At 36.8% G+C, this 23,870-nt stretch overlaps 1 protein-coding gene across 24 annotated transcripts in view; it reads left to right on the top strand.

The window, feature by feature from the left end:
* The window catches only part of ADGRL3 (adhesion G protein-coupled receptor L3), a 764,879-nt gene that overhangs the window by 457,023 nt on the left and 283,986 nt on the right, over positions 1–23,870 (top strand). For all 24 annotated transcript variants that reach the window (XM_070395881.1, XM_070395997.1, XM_070396008.1 and 21 more), the window contains one exon: positions 22,850–23,650. In XM_070395881.1, the coding sequence (XP_070251982.1) occupies positions 22,850–23,650 (801 nt within the window). The remainder of the gene's footprint in view (positions 1–22,849; positions 23,651–23,870) is intronic.

The raw sequence follows: 23,870 nt of genomic DNA, 5'->3' as shown, positions 1-23,870 counted from the left end.
TCTTCAGTTGTTTGCTTTGATGTTTATTTTAACTACTTTCCTTTTTACATAAAAAGCTTTGTATAGAGGCCAGAATGGAGAAAATATAAAGAATAGTATCTGTGCTCTAGGAGGGGTCGGTTGTCATTGTGGGCTCACAATCCCTGGCTTCAAAAGTGAACAGGATACTCATTCTTTGGGGTAGTTAGTACCTAGACTCTCGGAGAGGCCTAATGTATAACAGTCTTCAAAATCTAAGGATCAATGCTTCATGGGGCAACACTTCTACAGGCTGAAGGATTTTAGTGGGAACATGAAAAATTGTAATTGCTAAAGAAAGTCAAGTTTGCCCAGCCTCTGTTATTTGATATTACAGCAAATCTAACATTGATTAAAAAAGGTATCAGAGTTTCTGTCTTCACTTACCAATAAGTAAACACTTCCATCAAATATGCCCTTTTATGAGCATTAATACTTGCAAAGAAAGGTAAAAAAACCAAGAGTTTAGATTTTAAAAGAGTAATAACAGTTGGTTGCTATCTCTTTAATGTATTAATATTGCTACCTATTCACCTAATTTTAAAGGTGTTTGCTTAATCTTGATTTCCTTAAGGCTGTGTTAGTTTAACCTTTTCAAGCATATGTGAGTATTTTTAGTTGTCTAATCAGATCTTAGTAATACTTTTCAGCACGGGTAAGTGTACTGAGATTTTTTTTTAAAAAAACAAATGAAGAAAAATGATGGGAAAGAAATGAAAATGCCAGAGTTTCATGTACTTATCTCTGTTCCCATGTATCTCAGCATGTACCCCGTGGAATGTAAGATCATCCACTGCTCAGAGACCCCCTGATGACAGGCCCATATGTGCTAGCTTACCTGCGGCAAGCCTAACAGGACCCCACTGCAAGCATTGTCCAGGGCTTAACTCACCGTGTCCCTGCTTGTATTAATTTATTTCAAACTCAGTGGGGGTCATCCTGTCTCACTTTTTGATTCTCTCACCTCTTTTGTGGCTGTAATGTATAATTTCACTAAATTTCCTTCAAAATGCTGCCTTGAAATTACCCAAATTTTAGATGTTCCCTTCTGAAATTCAAGTTTTGTGGGTCACTTGGCACAGCGTTATTTTGGCTTATTTCCCAACTTGCCATCTCCCTTTTGTTTAGCATTGCTGACATTTTCATGTTTATTCATGAAAAATATCATGTGAATTTACACTGGCACTGGGAGAAAGTGGTCGCTGTGCCAACAATAAGTGTCATTTAGGATGTAGAGGGATTTAGAGCCATAATAAATTGTCTCATTCTAAGAAAAATAATGTATCAAAGTCATAAATCTTACCTTTCAAATTCCTTTCCTTAATTGCAGTTGCTGGGTGCTTTTTTTAATTTTCTTTCTGTATCATTAGCAAGAAAACTTTGATTATTCTTACTGTTTCTAAAGGTGCTATGTTTTACTAGGTCACCGGTTGTTTAAACTCTTAAGGTCTTAAATGTTTTTTAATGAAAAATTTGCAAGTTGAAAATTCAGAATTTCTTAGATGTATTTTTTTAAAAGCAGGAATAGGAAAACTCTATACAAATTTAAAGAATCACATGATTTTCTTAACTTATATTTTCATCAGTGTTTAAAAATGACCTATTTCATTCTTAACAATTCTTAAACTTTCAGTTGAAGCCCCACATTTCCCATAAGACATTTCATAAGTGTCATTGATCTTGATATTATATTCTTCTACGTCTGCTTCTTAAGCTTAGCCCATTATTTTTGCCAATTTATACTTAATATGGTACTTTATTCTACATTCAAACATTACCTAATTGGCCCATGGATTTAATTTTCAATGAGTACAAGTCATGTCTTTAGGAAAATTGTAAAAACTGTGAAAGCAAGGAAACCCTGTGTTTCCTTGTTTTGTATTTACAGTAGATCCTTCTTTAATGCTAGTCATTTTGTATAGAATAACAACAACCATATCTAAGAGGTACCAAGCATTTACTCTGTGCCAGACTCTGTTTAAGATTCACACTTTTAAAAAGAAAATAAAAAAAAAAGAAAAGAATTCACAACAAAACCAGAGAGGTAAGGACTTTTATTTATGCTTATTTTTAACAAAAGGAAACCGAAGCACAGAAAGATTATGTAACTCACCCAATGTAAAATACTACAATAATAAAGCCAGAATTTGAACCCCTCTGAAACTCTGTGACTTAAAACCCCATTTCAACCACTACAATACTCTGCCCAATTAAAAAAATACCATCCAATGAAATATTTGGTGAAGAAATTATTTTTAAATGGATAAATCTGAATTCTGACAATAAGTTTAGCTTAAACTTGATTAAGGGTTGCAAAAAAATTTCTGGTGTTTTCAAGGGCATTAATACTCAGGCATAGAGGATTAGACAATATGATAGTATGGAGTTTAAGTAGGCAAAGGCACCTAACTCCCTGGGTGACTGGGAGTCCCAGTGATTTTTATCGCAGGTGAGCATGCTATCACCTAAATAACAATTATTTAAAGAAGCATATGTTTTTATTATAGCCAACTTGGTTTTGCTAGGGCTAAAGCTTTGAAATGATTATCATTGAAAATATGCATATTATTTTTTCAACTGGAATTGAGCTACTCTTATGGGTGTTTAAAAATGTGGTAGGTTCTTTGTCTTATCCAAATATCTAGACTCTGTCCTTCAAAGCAATTCTGAAGGCAGTGCCTGGGTAGATTTGCCCCAGGCTTTGCTATCAACACTTTTATGAACTTTACATTTCTATATTTGTAAAAGAAAGTTTATTGATGACTTTGTTGTTGGGAAACAATAAGTGATATTTACAGAAAAGAAAAGCCAATGAGTCATTGTTGGGGCAGGGGCATTGATCTAATCTTGACCTTTAAACTACGCTTAAATTTACATATGGGGAATGCTGGCTTTCTGGGGCCTATCCTCATGATGCCCCCACGCTCCCGGAGATCCTTACCTGGGGGGTTCCAGGCACCTCTCCACTAGAGCCATTGCCTTTGTTGTGGATGGTGGACCCACGAATTTTTCTGTTCAGGTATCAGGGCCACAGTTTGTTGAATTTCTGAATTCCTAAGTAGGATTTTGAAAGAATGACAGTTGATCCTTGAACAATATGGGTGTTAGGGGCACCAATCCCTGCACAGCTGTAAATCCCCATGTAATTTTTCACTCCCCAAAAACTTAACTGTCAATAGCCTACTGTTGAGCAGAAACCTTACCAATAACACAAATAAGTCTATTAGCATGTGTTCTGTATATTTTACATAGTATATACTATATTCTTATAATAAAGTAAGCTAGAGAAAAAAAAATGTTATGAAAATTAATAAGAAGGAGAAAATACATTTATAGTATTTACTGGAAAAAAAAGTGCATATCAGTGGACCTGGGCAGTTCAAATATATGTACTGTATACTGAATAAGGGTAATTTAGGTAATGCTTAGAGTATATATCAGTGGTCCTGAATTTTTATTGACAAATATAGCACTATATATTTATTTTGTTTGTTGGACTCTCAACATAACTATTTGCTGACCTACTATACTTACATGCTTGTCAAGCAAAGTTCATACATTTCAAATAAATATAACTGATTTGGGTTTTTTTGTTTGGGATTTTTTGGCATCATCAGTACATCTATATAATAAAGAAGTAATATGCAAATTGGTCCCAATGGCATCGCAGTAATGACCAATTTGCATATTAACAGACTAGCAGGAGGCTGTGTGCGCAGCAGGAGGACTTTCTGTGCCCGCCCTGATGCCGACTCCCCAGGAGGGTTGGGACCCCTCGCTTTGGAGCCAGAGGCAGGTGTGGAAACCTGGGCTTCACCAGGGCCCTGCCTGCCCCTGCACCCCTGCAACCCCCTCAGTGGGAGTCAGGCCCCCGTGGGGGAGGGGAGTGGTCAGTCTGGTGCCCTGGGGTCACGCTCTGGGGGTTCTGCCCCACAGCAGGAGAGGGCGCTGGGTTGAGCTGTGGCCTGCTCCAGGGTAACAGCTTCTTGCTCATTGTGAGGAACCTGGGCACACAGCAAGCACCAACGTGGGATGGAAGCAAACACCCCCCACCCCGCTTGGCCTCAGGTGGCTCGGCACCTTCTGAACAGCGTCTCAGGTGGCGCCGGGCGGGGAAAGTGAGGCTGCGTCCCCTGCCCTGCACCGGAGTCCTCTTTTTCTCCCAGCTGCATGCGCCAGACAAACACCCCCACTCATTGCACCCAGTCCAAAAGCTCCAAAAGCACTCTGCCTGGGGACGTCACCAACCCTCCCCCCTCGCCCCCCGTAGATAGATAGATATTAAAACAATGAAAGTAAGTAGAGAAGAATGTATGGGAAAGGTAGGAAGCGAGAGAAAGAGGGAGGGAAGAAAAGTTTTAAAGGGAAGCTGGTAGAGCTTAAACGGAAAATGGGAAGAAAGAAGAAATGGGGGAGGGAGCAAAGCAGGTCTGAGGGAGGAAGTGAAGAAAAAAATTAAGCTGGGAAGGAAGGAAAAGGAGGGAAGACAGGGGTAAAGATAAAGGAAAGAAGGAATGTGGGGAGGGAGGGAGGGTAGGAGAATGATGGGAAGAAGGATGATAGAACAGAAGTAGAAAATAAGGAGGAAAGAAAAGTTTATAAATGATGAGTCAGTAGGAAAAAGTGTTACATAAAGGAAAGAGAAAAATTGTATGAGAGGAAGAAGCCAATAAGGAAGTCAAATACAATTGTGTGTGAAGGGTATAAGATTTTTAAAAAAAAAAAAGTCAATAGGGTGACCAGGCCGGCAGGGAAGGGCAATTAGGGAGATCAGGCTGGCAGGCAGAGTGGTTAGGGCAGGCAGGCAGGTGAGCAGTTAGGAGCCAGAGGTCCCGTTTTGTGAGAGGGGTGTCCAACTGCCAGTTTAGGCCCTATCCCAGAAGGATAGGGCCTAAACTGGCAGTTGGACATCCCCCAAGGGCGCCCGGATTGAAGAGGGTGCAGGTTAGTCTGAGGAACCTCCTCCATGTATGAATTTCGTGCACCGGGCCTCTAGTTGAGAAATAATACTCCACATGTTACCTCTTGACTCCATACAACTTACCATTCCTTTCAGTGGATGCTTCTAAGTTGTACATTGATCAAAATTTTGGGATTTATTAGCAAAATCCCAATAAATTTTGCACATTGATCAAAATTTGACAGCACATCTGTGAAGAATTTGCGGTGTATCATGAATTATATAGACTTTTGTTGACTGTCCAGGAAAATTACCAACAGGTGGACATTATGTTTAAGGGAAGATCAATCTCCAATTTCAGTGACCTACTAGACACAGAGTTTCTTGAATACAGAATCTTCTTACATCAGGGGTTGCTTTTCCTCACAAAACACATATTGTAGCACCACTGTCAGCATTTACAGAAAATGTGACCAAATATTTTTTGCCTGTGCCAGTTTTAGAAGGAGAATACATTGTATTGCACTCTATATAGATGGTATTTAGTTTGCAATGTTAACTTCTCCTATGTAAAGAATATGCAATGCTTATTGGTGCTTCTTTATGTCCTTTCTGTCCATTACTAAAATTAATATCCATCCTGCAACAGGGGATGTTCTGACTCTTACATTGAAACATATGTTTTAGAACTCTGCTATAATGGTACAATTGCAGAACTAATAGATGTCACTCTTTCAGTAAGTACAATACTACTGACTGAATAGTATCAATGAAAATCACATTTGAGATTTTTAGGGATCATTGCAAAGTAAATTATATTTTATTTTTGCATTTCATTCTATGCTCTGCTATATCCACAAACAGCGGTATAGCACTCTTTTAGCCTAAGGGTTTTGGAATCCTACAAATCTGGATTGAAATCCCAAGCTTGTTGATTGAGAGCTATGTGTCCTTAGATCATTCACTTTGCTGAGCCTCTGGTCCCCCATCTGTAATATGAAAATAACTACAGATAAATAAATTAATTGTATGTAAAGTGCTAAACACAATGCCAAGTACAAAGAAATCACTTTACTAAATGGAATTTAAAGATCAATGTAATTCACTACTATATATCCCAATTCCCACAAGTTTTTAATTATAGTTATAGAAGAGGGAAAAAAAATATTTTTCCCGCTACCCTTCTGTGTTCTCTAGAAGGCTCTGTCCAATGGAATGACAAAAGACATTACGAGGTGGAAATTGAAAATTTAACATAAAGGCTATGTGACACAGGAGAGGAAATGAAAATGCAAAGGAATGGTTAAACCTGAGTGTTTTTATTCTAGGTTTGATATGGAGCAGAAACGCATGATAGAACCAAACAGTATGAATTAAGGGTAGTAAACTGAGGAGAATTAGGTCTGTTCATGGATTCCTGTCAGCATCCGTCCAACTTTAGAGATAAGGATGCTCTTTTCTTCAGAGTATAGAGAGGACACCCTCTCAAGCGGGTCTTACAGCCTGCTCAGGAGAGAAGAGGGAGGTCAAAGAGTCCTTCCTGTACTTGTTGCTTCTCACAGCCCTTATATGGGAATATTTATTATGCCAAGGCTCCACATTTTAGGATGGTATATTCAGATATTTAAAAGATTCCATAACAGCTCTCGCTCTGCAAACATACTTGTTACTATTTAAATTCAAGAGATGGCAGCCATCTGCATGGAGGCAAGGGATGCCTGATTCTTCACTGTGGTTTTGTGTCCTTTTGTCTCTTGTGTAGCTTGCTCCATGTGCACTTACGTTCTGTGTTTCTGCACTGAAATGTGTCATTTTAAAATTATAATTGTCCTTTTGGACAAAAATCACTATTATATGCTTTCAAGATTATCTGTCTGTTAAACCTCAGTATGTATCTTGAGTTGCACAATACTCAGGTTTGTGAAAAAATGATGAGGACTAATGTTGCAGCTACTGCCAACCCGCTCATGAAATAGTAATTACATATAGATGTAATGATGAGACTTCATCAATATTTAAGTATGTAAATGTGAGTATATATTATTATAACACTGGCATGATCATGAAGCCTACTTTTACATTAATAAATATACTGTTGTTTTATATTAATTAGACCAATTGTTAGTGCTCATTTCCTTCAATGAGAAAATATTTTGCAGCCAATTATGCTTGTATGATGAGCCTGCAACCAAGGTACATGCCTTTGACTGGAATTGAACCTGGGACCCTTTGGTCCACAATCCAAGACTTTATCCACTGAGCCAAACCAGCTAGGACTCTGAAGTATTTAAAAGACCAAGAAATAAGAACATAGAAAATAAGCAATGGTTTTTATGTAGAAAGTATTTTAATAGTTTCTTATGCATATATATCTAATTGCATTTTCTTACTAAAATAGGAAGGGTTATCAAGATAGGGCTTAATTTTAATGACTGTTGTTATAGCATAAAATAAAGTAGCAGAAAAGAATTATTACTTCTGATGAAGCTTGACTCTTCATCTGAGTCTTAGCTGCTTTGACTCAGGGTACATGTTGTAAGTGATTTATCTTTCTCTTTTTTTAAAAAAATATATTTTATTGATTTTTTACAGAGAGGAAGGGAGAGAGATAGAGAGTTAAAAACATCGATCAGCTGCCTCCTGCACACTCCCTACTGGAGATGTACCCGCAATCCAGGTACATGCCCTTGACCGGAATCGAACCTGGGACCCTTCAGTCTGCAGGCCGACACTCTATCCACTGAGCCAAACTGGTTACGGCAGATTTATCTTTCTCTTGACATGAGAATAGACAGGTCAGCTAAAACAAGGTCTAGTTTTCCCCTTTCTCTGTCTTTAGCGGAAGTTCTGTGGATGTGTTAAATTTTAGACTCCTATCTCCAATGTAGCTGGAAAGGATGTAAGAAAAATAAGGTAATGATATTGCAGTAATAAAAAAAAATTATTGGAGAGAGTGAAGAAAACAGCCATGTAAAAAACTGAGATTAACAATATATTTGACAGTATCTCAAATTAAAGTGACTACTAAATAAACATAAAAGTCTGTTTTATTAGAAAATAGAAAAAAAATTAACATCTAGACACTGTTTTGTTTACACACACACACACACACACACACACACACACACCCTCTTAGCAGTTGCCTCTGGCACACAGATAGTAGCCTCAACTCTGAGTTTACCCAGACCCAAAGTAAACTATTTCCTGGGCAACCAGGTCTCCCTCATTTACCCACTTTCACCTCAAACTGCTTCTATTTGTCTTCTTGTGTTTGGCCTTAGGCCTTTTCGAAGACCAGTAGCTGGCTTAGCTGGCTCCCAGCCATCTGCATGTGTTGTGGGGAGTTTGTGCCCCTGATGATTGCCTGAACCTCTAAGGAGGAAGGGTCTGCACACCATTCCCTCAGCTTTATGTTGCCCAGAGGTCTGGGCAGAATTCCTCCTTGCCAACAGGCAACTTCAGTAATACCATATATGGCAGCTGCTCTTCCTTTTCTGTCCCCCTCTCCCTGTTCCTTCATACTTCTTCTCTGGGATCGCCTCCCAAATAAACCATCCACATTAAAGCTCTTATCTCGACCTCTACTTTCTGGAGATCCCATATTAGGACACTATGCCCATAGCAACATTTGGGTTATGCTTGAATAACTGAAAACATTTGTAGGCATCATCAATCCATAAGTATTTAACAACTATTATTTAATTAAGGGGCGCAGGAATTGAGAGGAGGGGCTCAGTGGGGGAGAAAAGAGGGACATCTGTAACACTTTCCACAATAAAGATAAATTTTAAAGAATAATCAGTGTTGGGAAAATATTACATAGCCTTTTGTAAATCTCGTTCGACAAAACGTTAATCATCTAACCACCCCTTTTAACATTTAATATATTATCTACCTTCTTTTGGAGAGCAGCTGTAATCTTGTTGAGGAAGTGAGATTCACATGTTTGAAACAGTTGGCTGATATTGTAGAGAACCTGCTCCTTTCTGGCACTGTACTGATTACTACATTTCTTGTTAACATGCTAATTGGAGTGATGTCTTACTCCAGATCTTCCAAGGCAATCTCCCATTTGTGGCAGAACTTTCTTCCAAAGGCTTATCTCTCAAAAGCAGGCTTTCCAGAAAGCTGTGGGTCACACAGGAAGTTGTTGAAAACTTCATGGAAGAGCAGGATTTTACCCAGTCTTAGATAAATGTGTTGGAGATTGCGAAAGGCAGTATTAAATGACAAGTGGTGTGCACAGGGGCACAAATATAGGAGAATCATTGCGTTCCATTCCAGAAGAGATGTCTAGGGAGAGTGTGTCCATAGAACCAACTTTTGTGTGCGCATGTGCAAAAAGGGAATTTTATGTGTAAGAAAATAATATATTAAAATGAAAGCAATGCATTCATTTATACATAGCTTTTCACAAGTAAAATCAAATGTGTCCTAATAAAAACTCTGGCATATATCTACTAAGTTATGTTGTATTTGTGGTAGGTACATAAAAGATACAGTAGGGCATTTTACAGCTGTGGGCTTGATTTGGTTTACTAAACATCAACACCTTTCTCCATTGTATTGTCATAAGCAAGGATAAAATGACTGTCACATGAACTGGGAGAGAGCAGGTCATATTCTCTGTGAGCATCTATTCTAAATATCACATGCTTGGCCAGTTGGTCAGAATGGCTCTAGGGCATTGATTACATAAGCCTAACCCACAATCATTTCCTGTGGGACATAAGGGACTGGAAAAAGGAATAGTTTGTCTACAGAATATAAAATTATTTTTCTCTACAGTACTGTCAAGAGAAGTGCTGACCATTTTCAAACATTTTGTTTATTTCTCAGTTATCAGCTTAAGAATGTATAGGGCTAAAGTTGCTTCTGTTTTTATTTATCTAACTAGAAGTAAAGTAGGTTTGTGAATGATCTATTTTTCTGGTGGTAAATTTTAAAAAGGCATCAAATTGACATCATAAAATCCAAATAATTAACTTAAGCTACCTTCCTTTTCTATAGAGAAGTGTGTAGCTCAAGAAACAATAGAATCTTTTAAAGCCTTAACCAACTCCTCATTGACCCTTTTCTAAATATATCCATATACATTTCAGAAGTATAGATCTGATCCTATTACACTGCCATTGACTAAGGTTAACAACCTAGCATTGCTGCCTTGAAAAATAACCTCTCTCTCTGCCTTCTTGAAGTTTGCAAGATAAACATGCACCAATTTTAAATGAAAGTGAGCATCAGTGAACTAGACAGATTTATTGAGTTAGCTTGTAGCAAAATGAGCTTGTTCCGTTTGCACATACTTTCTCTGGTAGTAAATGTTTTAATCTATTGATGCCATGGAGAGATGCTACATTGGCTATAAAACAGAAAGAGGGCACTGTTCAGTGACAGGAGCAATAATATGTGTGGTGCAGTAAACACTTTGCAAGAATTTAATGGCCCTGAATTCAAATAGACAATGTATAGTCTCCTAACCTGAAGATTCATAAAGACTGCTGATTCCTCCAAATGCTTAAACTTAACTTAGACATGATATTAAGACATCCATTTTATGGTTGTAGAAGAGAATGTGTTTGGCTTCAAAAAGAAGGAAAATCCATTCTCATAGTACTGCCACACATCAGAATTTTATATTCTGTTCTTCCTTTCATGGTATAAGCATTTGATTTCTATTTTTGTTGTTAAGGAGTTATAGTTTTCCATCACAACTCCCACTTCTCTAAAATTTGTAGGTGCAGTATAGCCTGGCATCTCACAATGATATGAGAAATCCACACTATGCATGTCACAGGAGAATTGATGTTAAGAGATCTGTGAGTTAAGACGTCATTCAGAAATCTATCTAAAACTTCCCTTCACACTGTATAGTCAAAATTTACAACTTGAGATTTCATTCCAAATATCGTACATTTGGATCTGCTTTTCATATTAGTTGACATTTGAAGTAAGGCATCAAACTGTTGTTTTACTTCATATCCCAGGTGAGAAAAGTTCTAAGTTGTAAGCACCTCACTAATATTAGTTATTCTCATGACTTTTGTCATCATCCTCTTTCTTGTTTGCCAGAGAGCATGGCAGAGGTTAAAAGTGTAGGCTCAGAAGTTCAAACACCAACTCTACTGATTGCTAGTTTAGGACCTCCTTAGTCAGTCTCCTCACCTGTGTAATAATGACAATAATCTCAACAGGGTTGTTGTGAGGATTAAATAAAATAATATGGATAAAGTATTCAGCAAATAGACTGACTTAGTGTAAATGCTAAGTAAGCAGGACCAAAAATAACTTGTTTCAATGTCAGTAGGGAGAAATGCCACAGAGAGTGCAAAATCTTTCTTTGCAGTTGATTGTAGAATAAATATTTTGCCGTGTAGATTTATAAGTAGGTAGTGAGAGAAATAATGGACTCCATAGAGAGATAAGAAGTAGTGCCTCAGCACGATTTTATGTGCCTACTTAGCAGAAGTAAAAGCCATCCTTTGCCATTGGTAAGATTTGTCTTCTCCTTTGTTCACATCATTGAACAAACCAAGTTCATATTTGGAGCCATTTGTCTGTGATTTTAAAAGCATGTCAGTGCCAGCATTTACAATAAGATGGTTACAATAAGACATTGAGTTAGATTAGAATCCGGGGAAGCCTCGGTGAATGATACAGGTGCTTTGCCTTCAGGAACCTGTAGGTAATTCCAGCAGAAGGACAGAGAGAAGGTAAAAACACCAAGTGCCTAGAGAATAGCAAACGAGACAGTGCGAGGGAAATAAAAACCAGCCACTGGTTTGCTTTTGTACTGGCTCATGAGCTATCTTTTACATTTTTAAGAGCTTTAAAAACAAGCAAAAGAAATCACCATTGTGTCACACAGCCTGTATATGGCTCCTGAAGCCTAAATTTTTCACAATCCAGCCCTTTGCAGAAAAAGTTTGCAAATCCCTGAACTAGAACACCCCCGCCTAAATTATGTTGTAATCCATTATTCAATATGGCTACTGAATAAAGTAGTGTCCATGAGAGAATAATTTATAATCAAAAGACAGAGTTTGGCTTAACTAGGAAATAAGAGGCCTGAGCGGTTCTGAACAGGTACAACCATGAAAGCAAGAGTAGAGGAATCGCTATAGGTGTGAAGTGTGTGCCATATAAATGGGTAAGCTGTTGTGAAACATATGATTAGCATATAGGATTAGTAAGGCATACAATTACAAAGATACTGTAAGAAACACACTTTTGGAAAGTTATAATAATAAATCTAAATATCTGGAATGTATCCAGATGAATTGCTATGAGCATCTCAGTTTTATCAAAGACCAAAAAACTAAAGGAGTAAGGATCTTAAATCGACTTTTTAAGAGATTATTTTGTGTCTTTTCTACTAGTGGATTATGAAATTAATTTTGTTTGTTTTTGTTTACAGTTGTGGGAATTGTATTTGTATCAGTAACCTTGTTATCATTAACCAGATTACTATAAAATATAAAATATAGCCTGCTCTTTGGCTAGTGTGAATCTAGTCCTAAGTGGGTTGGAGTATTTGAAAGACTTCTACCGAGTAGCTCCTCAGATTCCTAACCCATCCTCAGAATGTTGGCCTGAAGTAAAGGAACTTGAAATCTTTCAGCTTCTAGTTTATCTCATCAGTAAAATTAGGATAGTCATTCCTACCCTCAGAGTATATAAAACTAAGTGAATAAAAAAAAAGCACATACTTAATAATTTTTTACATTCTATTGAGTTAAAAAAAAATGTGTTCTAGGGGTTAATCTTAAATTTCTGGGTTGATTTTTCCTATTTGTAAAATATCAGGTGGGACTAAATGACACCCAAAAAGTATTTCAGCACCCAAACCCTGGATCTATCAATTATGAAGTATTTACTAAACATCTGGGATTAGATCTAGGTTCATTTCGAATATCTACTTTGTTGCCTATCCAGAGCTGGATGCGTAGAACATAGTTATAAGAACAGTCAAGTAATGTATATTGCTCAGGAGCTAATGGACAACAATTTCCATAGGAAGTTTTATTTTACTCCCACTGATCTGTGATTCTAGCTTCAGCTTCTCTTAACAATTCCCCCTCTCTCTATTGTGGTTTGTGTTTAATCTCTTTTTGAAAGCATTTAAAAATAGCTTATCATTGGTAAATAAATATATTGAAAAATCTCAGTTATTAAGCTACAGGCATCCCTAAGGCAGTAGCTCAGTTTCTCCCTCTGTAACATATTCATATTCATACAAGAACCACCAAATCCACACAATGTCCTGGAGGATTAAATAACAGAATCCACAGATGAACTATTTGCACATGTGTTTGGTAACTGTTAGGTACTCTGATTTATTATTGTCTCTATACCCTCAGCTCTGAGAGCCTTTCACATAAAATGTATTCAACATTTTGTATACTGATCTAATATGTCAGTATACATATATAGTCTTAGCCATTCTGAGGGGACTTTCTCTTTGTCTTTTGTTTAGCAATTCTAAATGCCCTGTGGTTGTTGCTCAGTGGTCACTAATCAGTATAAAAACGTACATCCTTGAATGAAATGCAATGTTGACTTTAATTCTTACCGATAATAACTTTGCAAATTATTATTTTACTGGAGCTGTTACCAATAGGTTCTCAAAAGTCTCTCCTAATTAGCACCATTTTCTTTTAAAAGGCTGAATTAACAGTTTGAAAGATTTTACAGACCCATCAATGGGATGGAAAGTTTGAGTACAAAATAAAAGGCAATCTCAGTTTCTGCAGCATCTATAGATACTGTATTTAAGTGTTTAAGTTAGAATGTGTCTGGTGAAAGCATTTTATAAATTATTGACATTTTCAATCTACACTCTGCAGGAGGGAATTCATTAGGAGCTGTTAATTCTGGAGACACATATAAAGCCATTATAATGCAAGGTGCTTGAGCGGCACTTTTATTCACTGATGCACAGGTAATATTTGGAAAACATAATTTAGAAGCTGAGCTGCAGCGATTACCTGTCTTTCATTAAATAAAGGATTAGTATTTTGTTTACTGAAAGAGACAGATGTCTGTCAGAGTTTTTGATATGCAGTATACAAAAAATTAATGAACTTCACGGGTTTTTTATTTCTATTTACTGAAGTGCTTCTGTATTTTTTTTGGCAGATGTGAAATGGAATAAGGGAAAATTTTCTCTGTTTCAGAACAATAAGAATTAATAAGACATGTGGTTTTCAGCACAAGTTTGTTTCTGGTGATAAGAAAATCCTGTTTCCTTGGCAAAGAAATGAGTAACCCCTTTTTTTCCCCAATTATTTTATCTTCTCTGGAGGGATGCATTGCATCACTGGTCTCAGGGTTAATAACACTGAAAAGTATGACATTCAGGCTCCTTTCTTTGGAAATACCACAGTGCAATTCATCATTGCATGGAGGAATAAGAAATATCAATTAAACTATTTATATATGCTGGGCACTGGCAATGCAATAACAAATAAGACCAAAACATGAATTTGAACTCTAGCTCGTTTTTGCTCAGTGGTTAGGACATTGGACCTCACACCAAAGGGTGGAGGATTTAATTCTTGTCAAGGGCACATACCTCAGTTGCAGGCTCTATCCCTGGCCCCAGTCAGGGTGTGTATGGGAGGCAATCAATTGATGTGACTCTCTGTCTCTATTCCTGCCTTCCACTCTCTAAAAAACCAATGGAAAAAATATCATCAGCTGAGGATTAACAAAAAACAAAACAGAAATAAAAACAAACATTAATTTGAATTCCAATTCTATGCATCCATTTTTCCAACGTTATTTTTATTGTTAATCTTATTCCAGATCTCCCTATGCATCCTCCCCTCCCATTTGCCAGTTCTACCCAGCCCCGACCCTGCCCTCCCTCTGGCCATCACCACACTGTCAGTGTCTATGCATCAGGCATATATGTTCTTTGGCTAATCTCTTCACCTTCTTTCATGCTCGCTCCCTTCTTCCACTGACAGCTGTCCATCTGTTCCATGCATCCATGCCTCTTTTTCTATTTTGTTTATAACTTTATTTTGTTCACTAGATTCCACATATAAATGAGATCATATGGTATTTGTCTTTCTCTGACTGGCTTATTTCACTTAGCATAATAATCTCCAGGTCCATCCATGCAGTTGCAAAAGGGAAGATTTTGTTATTTTTGACAACCACATAGTTTGTATAAATTACCATAGCTTTTTTATCCACCCATCTGCTGATGGGCACTTTGGCTATTTCCAGATCATGGCTATTGTAAGTAGCGCTGCTATGCATATATTCTTTTGAATTGATGTTTTGGCATTCTTAGGATATATTCCCAGAAATGGGCTCGCTGGGTCAAAAGGTAGTTCTATTTTTAATTTTTTTTAGGAAACTCTATACTGTTTTCCACAGAGGCTGCACCAATCTGTTTTGCCACCAACAGGAGGTACAGAAGGGTTCCCTTTTCTCCACAGCCTTGCCAGCACTTGTTTGTTGATTTATTGATGGCATCCATTCTGTCAGGTGTGAGGTGATATCTCATTGTGGTTTTAATTTGCATCTCTCTGGTGATTAGTGACACTGAACATTTTTGTTTGTGGAAGATGCACCATCAGCAAATTTGCATCCAAGACTGATTTTTTTTTTTTTACTACTTAATTAGTTTGCCTTTCTGCCATTTTTTTTTTAACTACCCACCTTCCCTGTGATAAGGGTACCCAAAGGTATTTTAATAGTCTAAGCCAGTGATGGAGAACCTTTTGAGCTCGGCATGTCAGCATTTTGAAAAACGCTAACTTAACTCTGGTGCCGTATCACATATAGAAACTTTTTGATATTTGCAACCATTGTAAAACAAAGATTTATATTTTTGATATTTATTCTACATATTTAAATGCCATTTAACAAAGAAAAATCAACCAAAACAATGAGTTCCCGTGTCACCTCTGACACAACGTGTCATAAGTTTGCCATCACTGGTCTAAGCCAATGTAGCCAAGAAAATAATTCTGTTTAAAATATGCTATATTTCAGTGAAAAAAATACATATTTATAAGTTATGCCATCTTATGTTTCTTGTAAGTAGCTATTTATTTCAGAAACATAGAGGTATCATTGGATTATAACTCTCTCCTCATTTCAAACATTTAAATTGTAGTTAGAAAATGTGTTGTATAACTTCATTTTAAAAGAAAATTTAAGCTACCTTAGAATTAGATACCATCTCATACTTCTTAGTTATGGCACTAACAATTTTTGGCACACACAATTTTATTTGACTCTAATTCTCATTGCAGTTTGAAAAGGCTTGGCAATAGATGCATATGCTCTCTCATCCATACCTTTTTAATTTAAAGAATGCAATTCACAAGTATTATATATGGTGCAGATATGGATAGAACTCATAAGATCTTATTTTCTAAACAGTGACATGATTATATATTATATCTATTTTATGAACTGTTGGGAAATGAAAGGAGCTTATGCTAATCTTTTTTTTCCCATTTCTTCCTTTTATACAGAGTAAAATTACCCTTAGTTTGAATTTGTCATTTGCTGTAACCACAGGATATAGCTTATGACGTTAAGTTTGACAAAGGACAACAATGAAATCATTTTAAGGAAATATATAAATATATTTGCAGAGGCCTGGTGGACAATGAAAATAGTTTGGGGATTAAAAGTGAAGAGTGAAAAGAAGAGAAACTAGTTCCAAAGAGGTTTGGAAACGAATACTGACAGCTCTAATGTCAGAATGCAGGATATCGGACGAGACAACATGACAGCAGGGCCTGAAGAAGGCCTGACACAATTGTCATCTTGCAATTCATTTATTTATGATCTTATTAGAGAGAGGAGAGAAGGAGTATTTTCAGCCTAAATATTTAGATCATTACAGGCTACTTTGTAGCAGCAAATTTTTCTTTTCAAACTAACTCTCAAGATCATTCATGCATTTTTTTCTTCATTTCCTTTTTATTCTTTCCAATTTTTATTTTAATGAGTTATAGATGCAAACTGCTAGTACAGTTTACTTCCCTCCTTGTCCATTGAAGTATTTAAAGACATTATGAAGATTTATGTTTTCCACATATGATTTGACATAGTAAATCCAGACTCTTTTACCACTTTTTTCTTTTTACTTTTGCTTAAAATATCAAGAAGCAGAATTAATCATTTTATTTGTATCATGTGTTAATTCAGTAGCTATGTACTGAGAATTTACTATGTGCCAGGCCCTGTGAGGTTGTAAAGGATACAGTAGTAAGCATGTTTTTCGTACCCATACAATTTGTTTGTTTGTGTATTTCAAGGGAAGGAAACTTCTAGAATTCGAATAAGATGATGGAAAAATGACTGGCTAATCCTAAATGTTACTAAGCTTTTCAATGACAAATTGTGTTTGCCTTGCCAGTTTTTATTATGGGAATATGATTTGTGTGTTCTTGTTTCAACTTAAATTATGGGATTGTTTTACTTCCGTATTGAAAATAGCAAATAAATGATAAATGAGCTACAACCAGTCATGACATAGGCAAGACCATAATAATTTTCTCCAAAGTAGAAATGCCTAATAAATCTTAATTTTAAGTAACCCGCAAGTAACAGAAGCAAGCTTTGCTTATGCTACAGCTTATGACAATATTTCTGAAATGAGACTAGGGCCAGAAAATTAAACGCAACATTTTACCTAATGACAACTGAGAAAATATAGGTGAAAGTTCTTGGTGGGGAGAAACAGTGCATTCATGCATTAAAGTGTAACAGTATTTAAGAATATAAAACCTTATCAATACCTTCTATCACATATTCCATTTTCCTCATTAACCACCAAGAAATTAGCATATTTGCCTTAACTATAATACCACTTAATAATTCTATGTGAAATAAGACTAAAGTTGTGCTGAAACCGGTTTGGCTCAGTGGATAGAGTGTCGGCCTGTGGACTGAAGGGTCCCAGGTTCGATTCCGGTCAAGGGCATGTACTTGGGTTGCGGGCACATCCCCAGTAGGGGGTGTGCAGGAGGCAGCTGATCGATGTTTCTCTCTCATCGATGTTTCTAACTATCTTTCTCCCTTCCTCTCTGTAAAAAAATCAATAAAATATATTTTAAAAAAAGACTAAAGTTGTGTGAATATACATTTTATATTTTAGAATATCTTCCTTTATAATTCTCAAAAGGATATATATTTAGAGCTGTTTCAAGGAATGAAATTAGTTCTAGAAATTCTTTGCAGGGTAGTCTTTGAAACTGTCAACATTGGTATGACTTTTCACTATCAGCCTCCACCTTGTTGTAATGGGCCTCAAGTCCAAGCTTTTGAGACTGTCGGTACTAATAAAAGAGTAATATGCTCATTAGACCAGAAGACCTTCCGGATGTCCTTCCAGACAAAGCTGGGGGCTTGGCCGGCCTGCAAACTACCCCACAAATGGCCCTCAGCCCCTCACCCAGGCTGGCCATGCCCCCCAGCGGGGACCCCCACCCCGATGGGAGCGTGGCCAGCCTGCAAACCACGCCAGCTCCTTGCCCAGGCCAGCCCCACCCCCCAAGGGGACCCCCACCCTGATCCAGAACCCCCTTCAGGGCAGACCAGTCAGCTCCCACAATGCACCAGGCCTCTATCTATATCAGTGTTTCTCAACCTTCTGGCCCTTTAAATACAGTTCCTCATGTTGTGACCCAACCCTAAAATTTATTTTCATTGCTACTTCATTACTGTAATGTTGCTACTGTTATGAATCGTAATGTAAATATCTGATATGCAGGATGGTCTTAGGCAACCCCTGTGAAAGGGTTGTTCGACTGCCAAAGGGCTCGCGACCCACAGGTTGAAAACCACTGATCTATACTAATAAAAGGATAACAAGCTAATTAGACCGGGAGACCTTCCAGACAAAGCCATGGTGGTGAGGCCGAGGTGGTGGTTAGGGGCAATCAGGCCAGGAGTGGAGGGCAGTTGCGGGAGAGCAGGCCATCAGAGGAGGGCAGTTGGGGACAAGTAGGCTGGCAATGGAGGGCAGTTGGGGGTGATCAGGCCAGCAAAGGGGGGGCAGTTGGGTGCGAGAAGGCTGGCAGGCTGTGTGGTTAAGGGTGATCAGGCAGGCAGGCAGGTGAGCAGTTAGAAGCCAGAGGTCCCAGATTGTGAGAGGGATGTCCCAGATTGGAGAGGGTGCAGGTCGGGCTCAGGGACAACTTCCCTCCCCACGTACACAAATTTCATGCACCGGGCCACTAGTTGATTAAATAATTGCTTAAGGTGCTTAGTTATTCTTCTCCTAGTTGTCAGCCCTAACTCAGGTTTAGCAGGAAGTGCATCTCTTGGGTAAAGCTTTACACTTACAGTCCAGAGAACATTGCAATTTCTCAGCAAAGATTAATTGAGAATTATGATAAATTATAACAATTTAATAGTTTTTATGAGTCCTAAAAGTATTGTTAAAGTAAGACTTATATTAGTGAGATCAGGAATCTAAAAAAGATAATCCCATTTTTAACTTCTTAAATATAATTATATATATATGAATAATATTAAAGTTTCAAAAAGTCAATGAAGAGAAATTAAGTGTAATTATGAAAATAATTGAAGAAATGAGCTTAGCTAAGTCAAAGCATAAAAATCTCACCCAAATATAATTATCCAAAATAATATTTCTCCCTTGTTTTGAAACTTTCCTACAGTTTTAAATTTATTTATTGTGCATAATATCCCAGTTTATCCCTTTCTCTGAAATTCTCTTTGATTTACATCACTTGCAACTTGTGTTTTTTAAGTTTGTGATATGAGCCCATTCTTTCCTGGCTCTTTTCCTCGATTTTCCATTGGGCTCTTTTTTTTTTTTCTTGTTGTGATCTAAGCAAATTGTTTCTGATGAGACACATATTTATAAGGATAATGAAGATACTACTTGATGTGCTTCATGAACATGTTATAGCTTCCCAGAATGTTCCCTGACTTATGTGGATTAGTACCTGAAAACTAATAATAGAATCTAATTTGAGAGATATGTAACCATAACATGTTTGAGAATCAATTTATTCTTACAAGAGTGTGTTGAAAACTCAGTTCAGAATTTCAGAAAAGGCCAGAGCAGGTGACTTATTATTTATATCAACCTTCTAATACAGATTTTTTTCTGAAAGGCATTATTTTTCCACAATAATATAAAATATTGAAGAGTGGGAGTAAGAGAGTATCTTCAAAAAGGATTCTAAATCCATTTTTCAGGGTGAGAGCATTCCCTGTTAATGGGTAGCCTCATGGGATGCATTTCTCATCAGACTGACAGGCTATGGAAAAAATCTTAGGCCTCAGGAAATGAGTCACAGAGTCTTTTCTTCTGAAGAGATTCATTCTGGAGATGGATACAAAGCAAGACTATTATGGTAAAGAGTGGTATAAACTTCAGTATTTCAAAAATGAATCTAGCCAAACAATTTGAAAATTCTCTGTGTATTTTATAGACCTGCTGTTTCAAATGGAAATTTTGGTGTTCTTACTGTGAATATTGTATTTCCTATACCTATAGTTACAAAGGATGTTTATTCAATCTTAGCTTGATGAACTTTTGTCTTATTTTTTCTGTTTGTACTGTAACTTTAAGATGATAATATGATTTTTATTATATTTTAGAAAATAAATTTGCTAGAGGAATGGGTTTGTAAAAATAAGCCATACAATGTTCAATAAAGCAAGTATGAGTGAAATTAATTATATACTTTCATTTTGGAAGAGGTGAATAAAAAGTGCTTGGCCAATACCGTACCATTAATCTATTCTCTTTTCTTCTTTCTCTCTCTTTACTTCTCTCTCTCCAATAGAAGTGGAACAAAAAGGTAATTAAATACCTTTCATAAATTATATATTATTTATAGGCTAAGTTATTTAACAGTTTAACATTTAGTTAACATAATTTTGTTATTAATTCTTATCTATTTTATGAAAAATTATTTACTACTTCTGCTGCTCAACTTCACTCTAATTTGTTGGCTTGACCAGTGCTGGTTTGATTCTTGTATCCTAAGACAGTTTAATAGTGTAAATATTTTAATTGTGTGTTTTATTCCTCTTTATTTTTAAATAAGTAGTTAGAAATCCAGTAGATGGTGATGGATAGTGGTTGCTTTAGATTTGTTTTTATTTCTATACTAATTTTTCATAACTTTGCTATTGTTTCCCCTGTTTCTTTATTTTTAACTATTGGGGGAAAAGAGAGATGGATTTCTTGAAATATCTTAAAATAAATTACTTTTTAAACCAAGGACTGATTATTAATTAACATAAAGTTTATATGTAATTTTCACAATAATGCCTACCCATCCTTTATAATTATATCCATCATATTAGAATCCTGGGAAATTCTTCTAACATCAGTTTTATAAATTGAATTGGCCCTCTATCCCTGTTATGGAAGAGTTTGATAGCTTTTCCCTGAATTTTTTTATTTCTCCAAAAGTAAAACTTTGGGCACTTTAATAATGTACTTTTCTTTTTAATAACCTCCAAATCCTAGCTCAGTTTCACTTTAGGCTGCTTCTGGTGGATCTAGGCTTATAGATTCTATTAAACATCTAATTACTAACATCAAGAAAATAATACTTTTTTCATTAATCATTAAAATATTGGGTAAACATCCAAGTTCCTTGTGAATTTCTAATTCCACAACCCAATACACGTGTAATCATTTGAAACATAACAGTAGACTGCATGATTATTTTTCAGTGTGTTTGCTTTGCAAAAATATTACAGCAGTGTTTCCCATAGGTTCGGAAGAATGTTTCATTGCAACGAGGCTCTGTAGAAAGGTTTCCATAATCAAACCAGTTGGCAAAACTTGCTCACCTTCCCACTTGTTCTTTGGAGATTCACTAATGTACCTGAGCTATTGGAATCTCTGCCACAACTCTTTCTAGCATGATATGGGTTTATACGTGATTCTAAGGACCCTTTTTTCTTCCTGTGTAACTTCTAGCTATACTACTAGAAAGGTGTTCCGAGGACCACCCTTTGGGAAACATTGCTTTTAACCCCTTTGTTACAGATCAATCAGCCAAGCTTTCTTACCACCACTGATACAATGTGCTACTGAATCATATTAAAAATCAACTTAATCAGATACCTCTTACCCATGTTCAGTCTGAAGTATGAGCAGCAAAATATTATAGCAAGTATTTTAATGCTCTTCTCATGTAACAGTAAAAGGTACATGTTTTTAAGTTCCAATACTACTGTATTTAACAGGACATTTTTAACTGATTAAAATCTAGACCTTGGGTTCTGCTCTGTAACCTTTCACCTTTTCTTCTCTCCTTATTCCTTCTTTCCTTTCTTTCTCTTCCTTTCTCCTTTCCCTTCCAGTATTCATCCATCACTCATTTTTAATTGTGTGGGTTGCATGCTCTGTGTACACTATCGCAGCTTTAAGAGCTTTGTTTACTAGAACATTCAGTGGCCTGTATTGCAGGGCTTTACTTTCCCTTTGCTATTATATTTAATTACTATTGGATTTCTACATGTTTCTTAATGACAAGTATTGAATAGCTGATATCATTGGAGTAAAAACAATATTTTTTGAACATTTTAAATAAGATACACAAAAACATTATGTATTAACACTTGCATTTGTAATGTCTATGGGATACATAGACATACAGCTCATTTGTATATGTATAACCTAAAATATGGTAATACATGTGTACAAAGGTGGAAACCAAAGGAAAGCACAGCTACTCATAAAAGGCCAAATTTTTTCAGCAAACGAAATCGAAATGATTTTAAATAAAAGTCGAATGTGTATGACTACATTGTGTTCTCAGAAGAATTCAGCAAAAATAATTAAGTGGTGGTGGGTATCTCTTGTTAGAGTTGCATTCCACTTGGTGGAAAATAAGAATGAGTGGCAAAATATAAAAGTTAATATATTTATTATTTTAACTCTTTTCCTTCCAACAGTTTTTCTTTGTCCTGGACTACTAAAGGGAGTGTACCAGAGTGAACATTTGTTTGAGTCTGACCACCAATCTGGGGCATGGTGCAAAGACCCTCTGCAGGCTTCTGACAAGATTTATTATATGCCCTGGACCCCTTACAGAACTGACACCCTGACCGAGTACTCATCCAAGGATGACTTCATTGCTGGAAGGCCAACTACAACCTACAAGCTTCCTCACAGGGTGGATGGCACAGGGTTTGTAGTGTATGATGGAGCTTTGTTCTTCAACAAAGAGCGCACCAGGAACATAGTAAAGTTTGATTTGCGGACTAGGATAAAGAGTGGAGAGGCTATCATTGCAAATGCCAACTACCATGATACCTCCCCTTACCGATGGGGAGGTAAATCGGACATAGACCTAGCAGTGGATGAGAATGGGCTATGGGTCATCTATGCAACAGAACAAAACAATGGTAAAATTGTCATTAGTCAATTGAACCCTTACACCTTACGGATCGAAGGGACATGGGACACTGCCTATGATAAAAGGTCAGCTTCCAACGCGTTTATGATTTGTGGGATTCTGTATGTGGTCAAATCTGTATATGAGGATGATGACAACGAGGCCACAGGGAATAAGATTGACTACATTTACAACACCGACCAAAGTAAGGATAGTGTGGTGGATGTGCCCTTTCCCAACTCATACCAGTACATAGCAGCTGTGGATTACAACCCCAGGGACAACCTTCTTTACGTGTGGAATAACTATCACGTCGTGAAATATTCTTTGGATTTCGGACCTCTGGATAGTAGACCAGGTAAGTTTGACTTTTGATGGTTCTCAAGAGGGAAAAGGTTTACAGTTTATTCTCAATAAGTTGATTGTACATTTGATTAGACTGCTTTGGTGGTCTTTCTCTGGCTTCTGTACCTGAAATAGTTCATTGTCTTTTCACCTAAACAATGCTGCTATTAACCACATTCAGCTATAAAACCTGACTCTCCTCTGGGCAGCTCATCTCCAGTCATTAGCCCTTC

The sequence above is a fragment of the Myotis yumanensis genome, unplaced genomic scaffold, assembly GCF_028538775.1.
Source record: "Myotis yumanensis isolate MYYU_CA2020_CCGP unplaced genomic scaffold, mMyoYum1.0.hap1 SCAF_1, whole genome shotgun sequence".
Taxonomy (NCBI): Eukaryota; Metazoa; Chordata; class Mammalia; order Chiroptera; family Vespertilionidae; genus Myotis; species Myotis yumanensis.
This window is presented reverse-complemented; position numbering and strand designations above follow the sequence as displayed.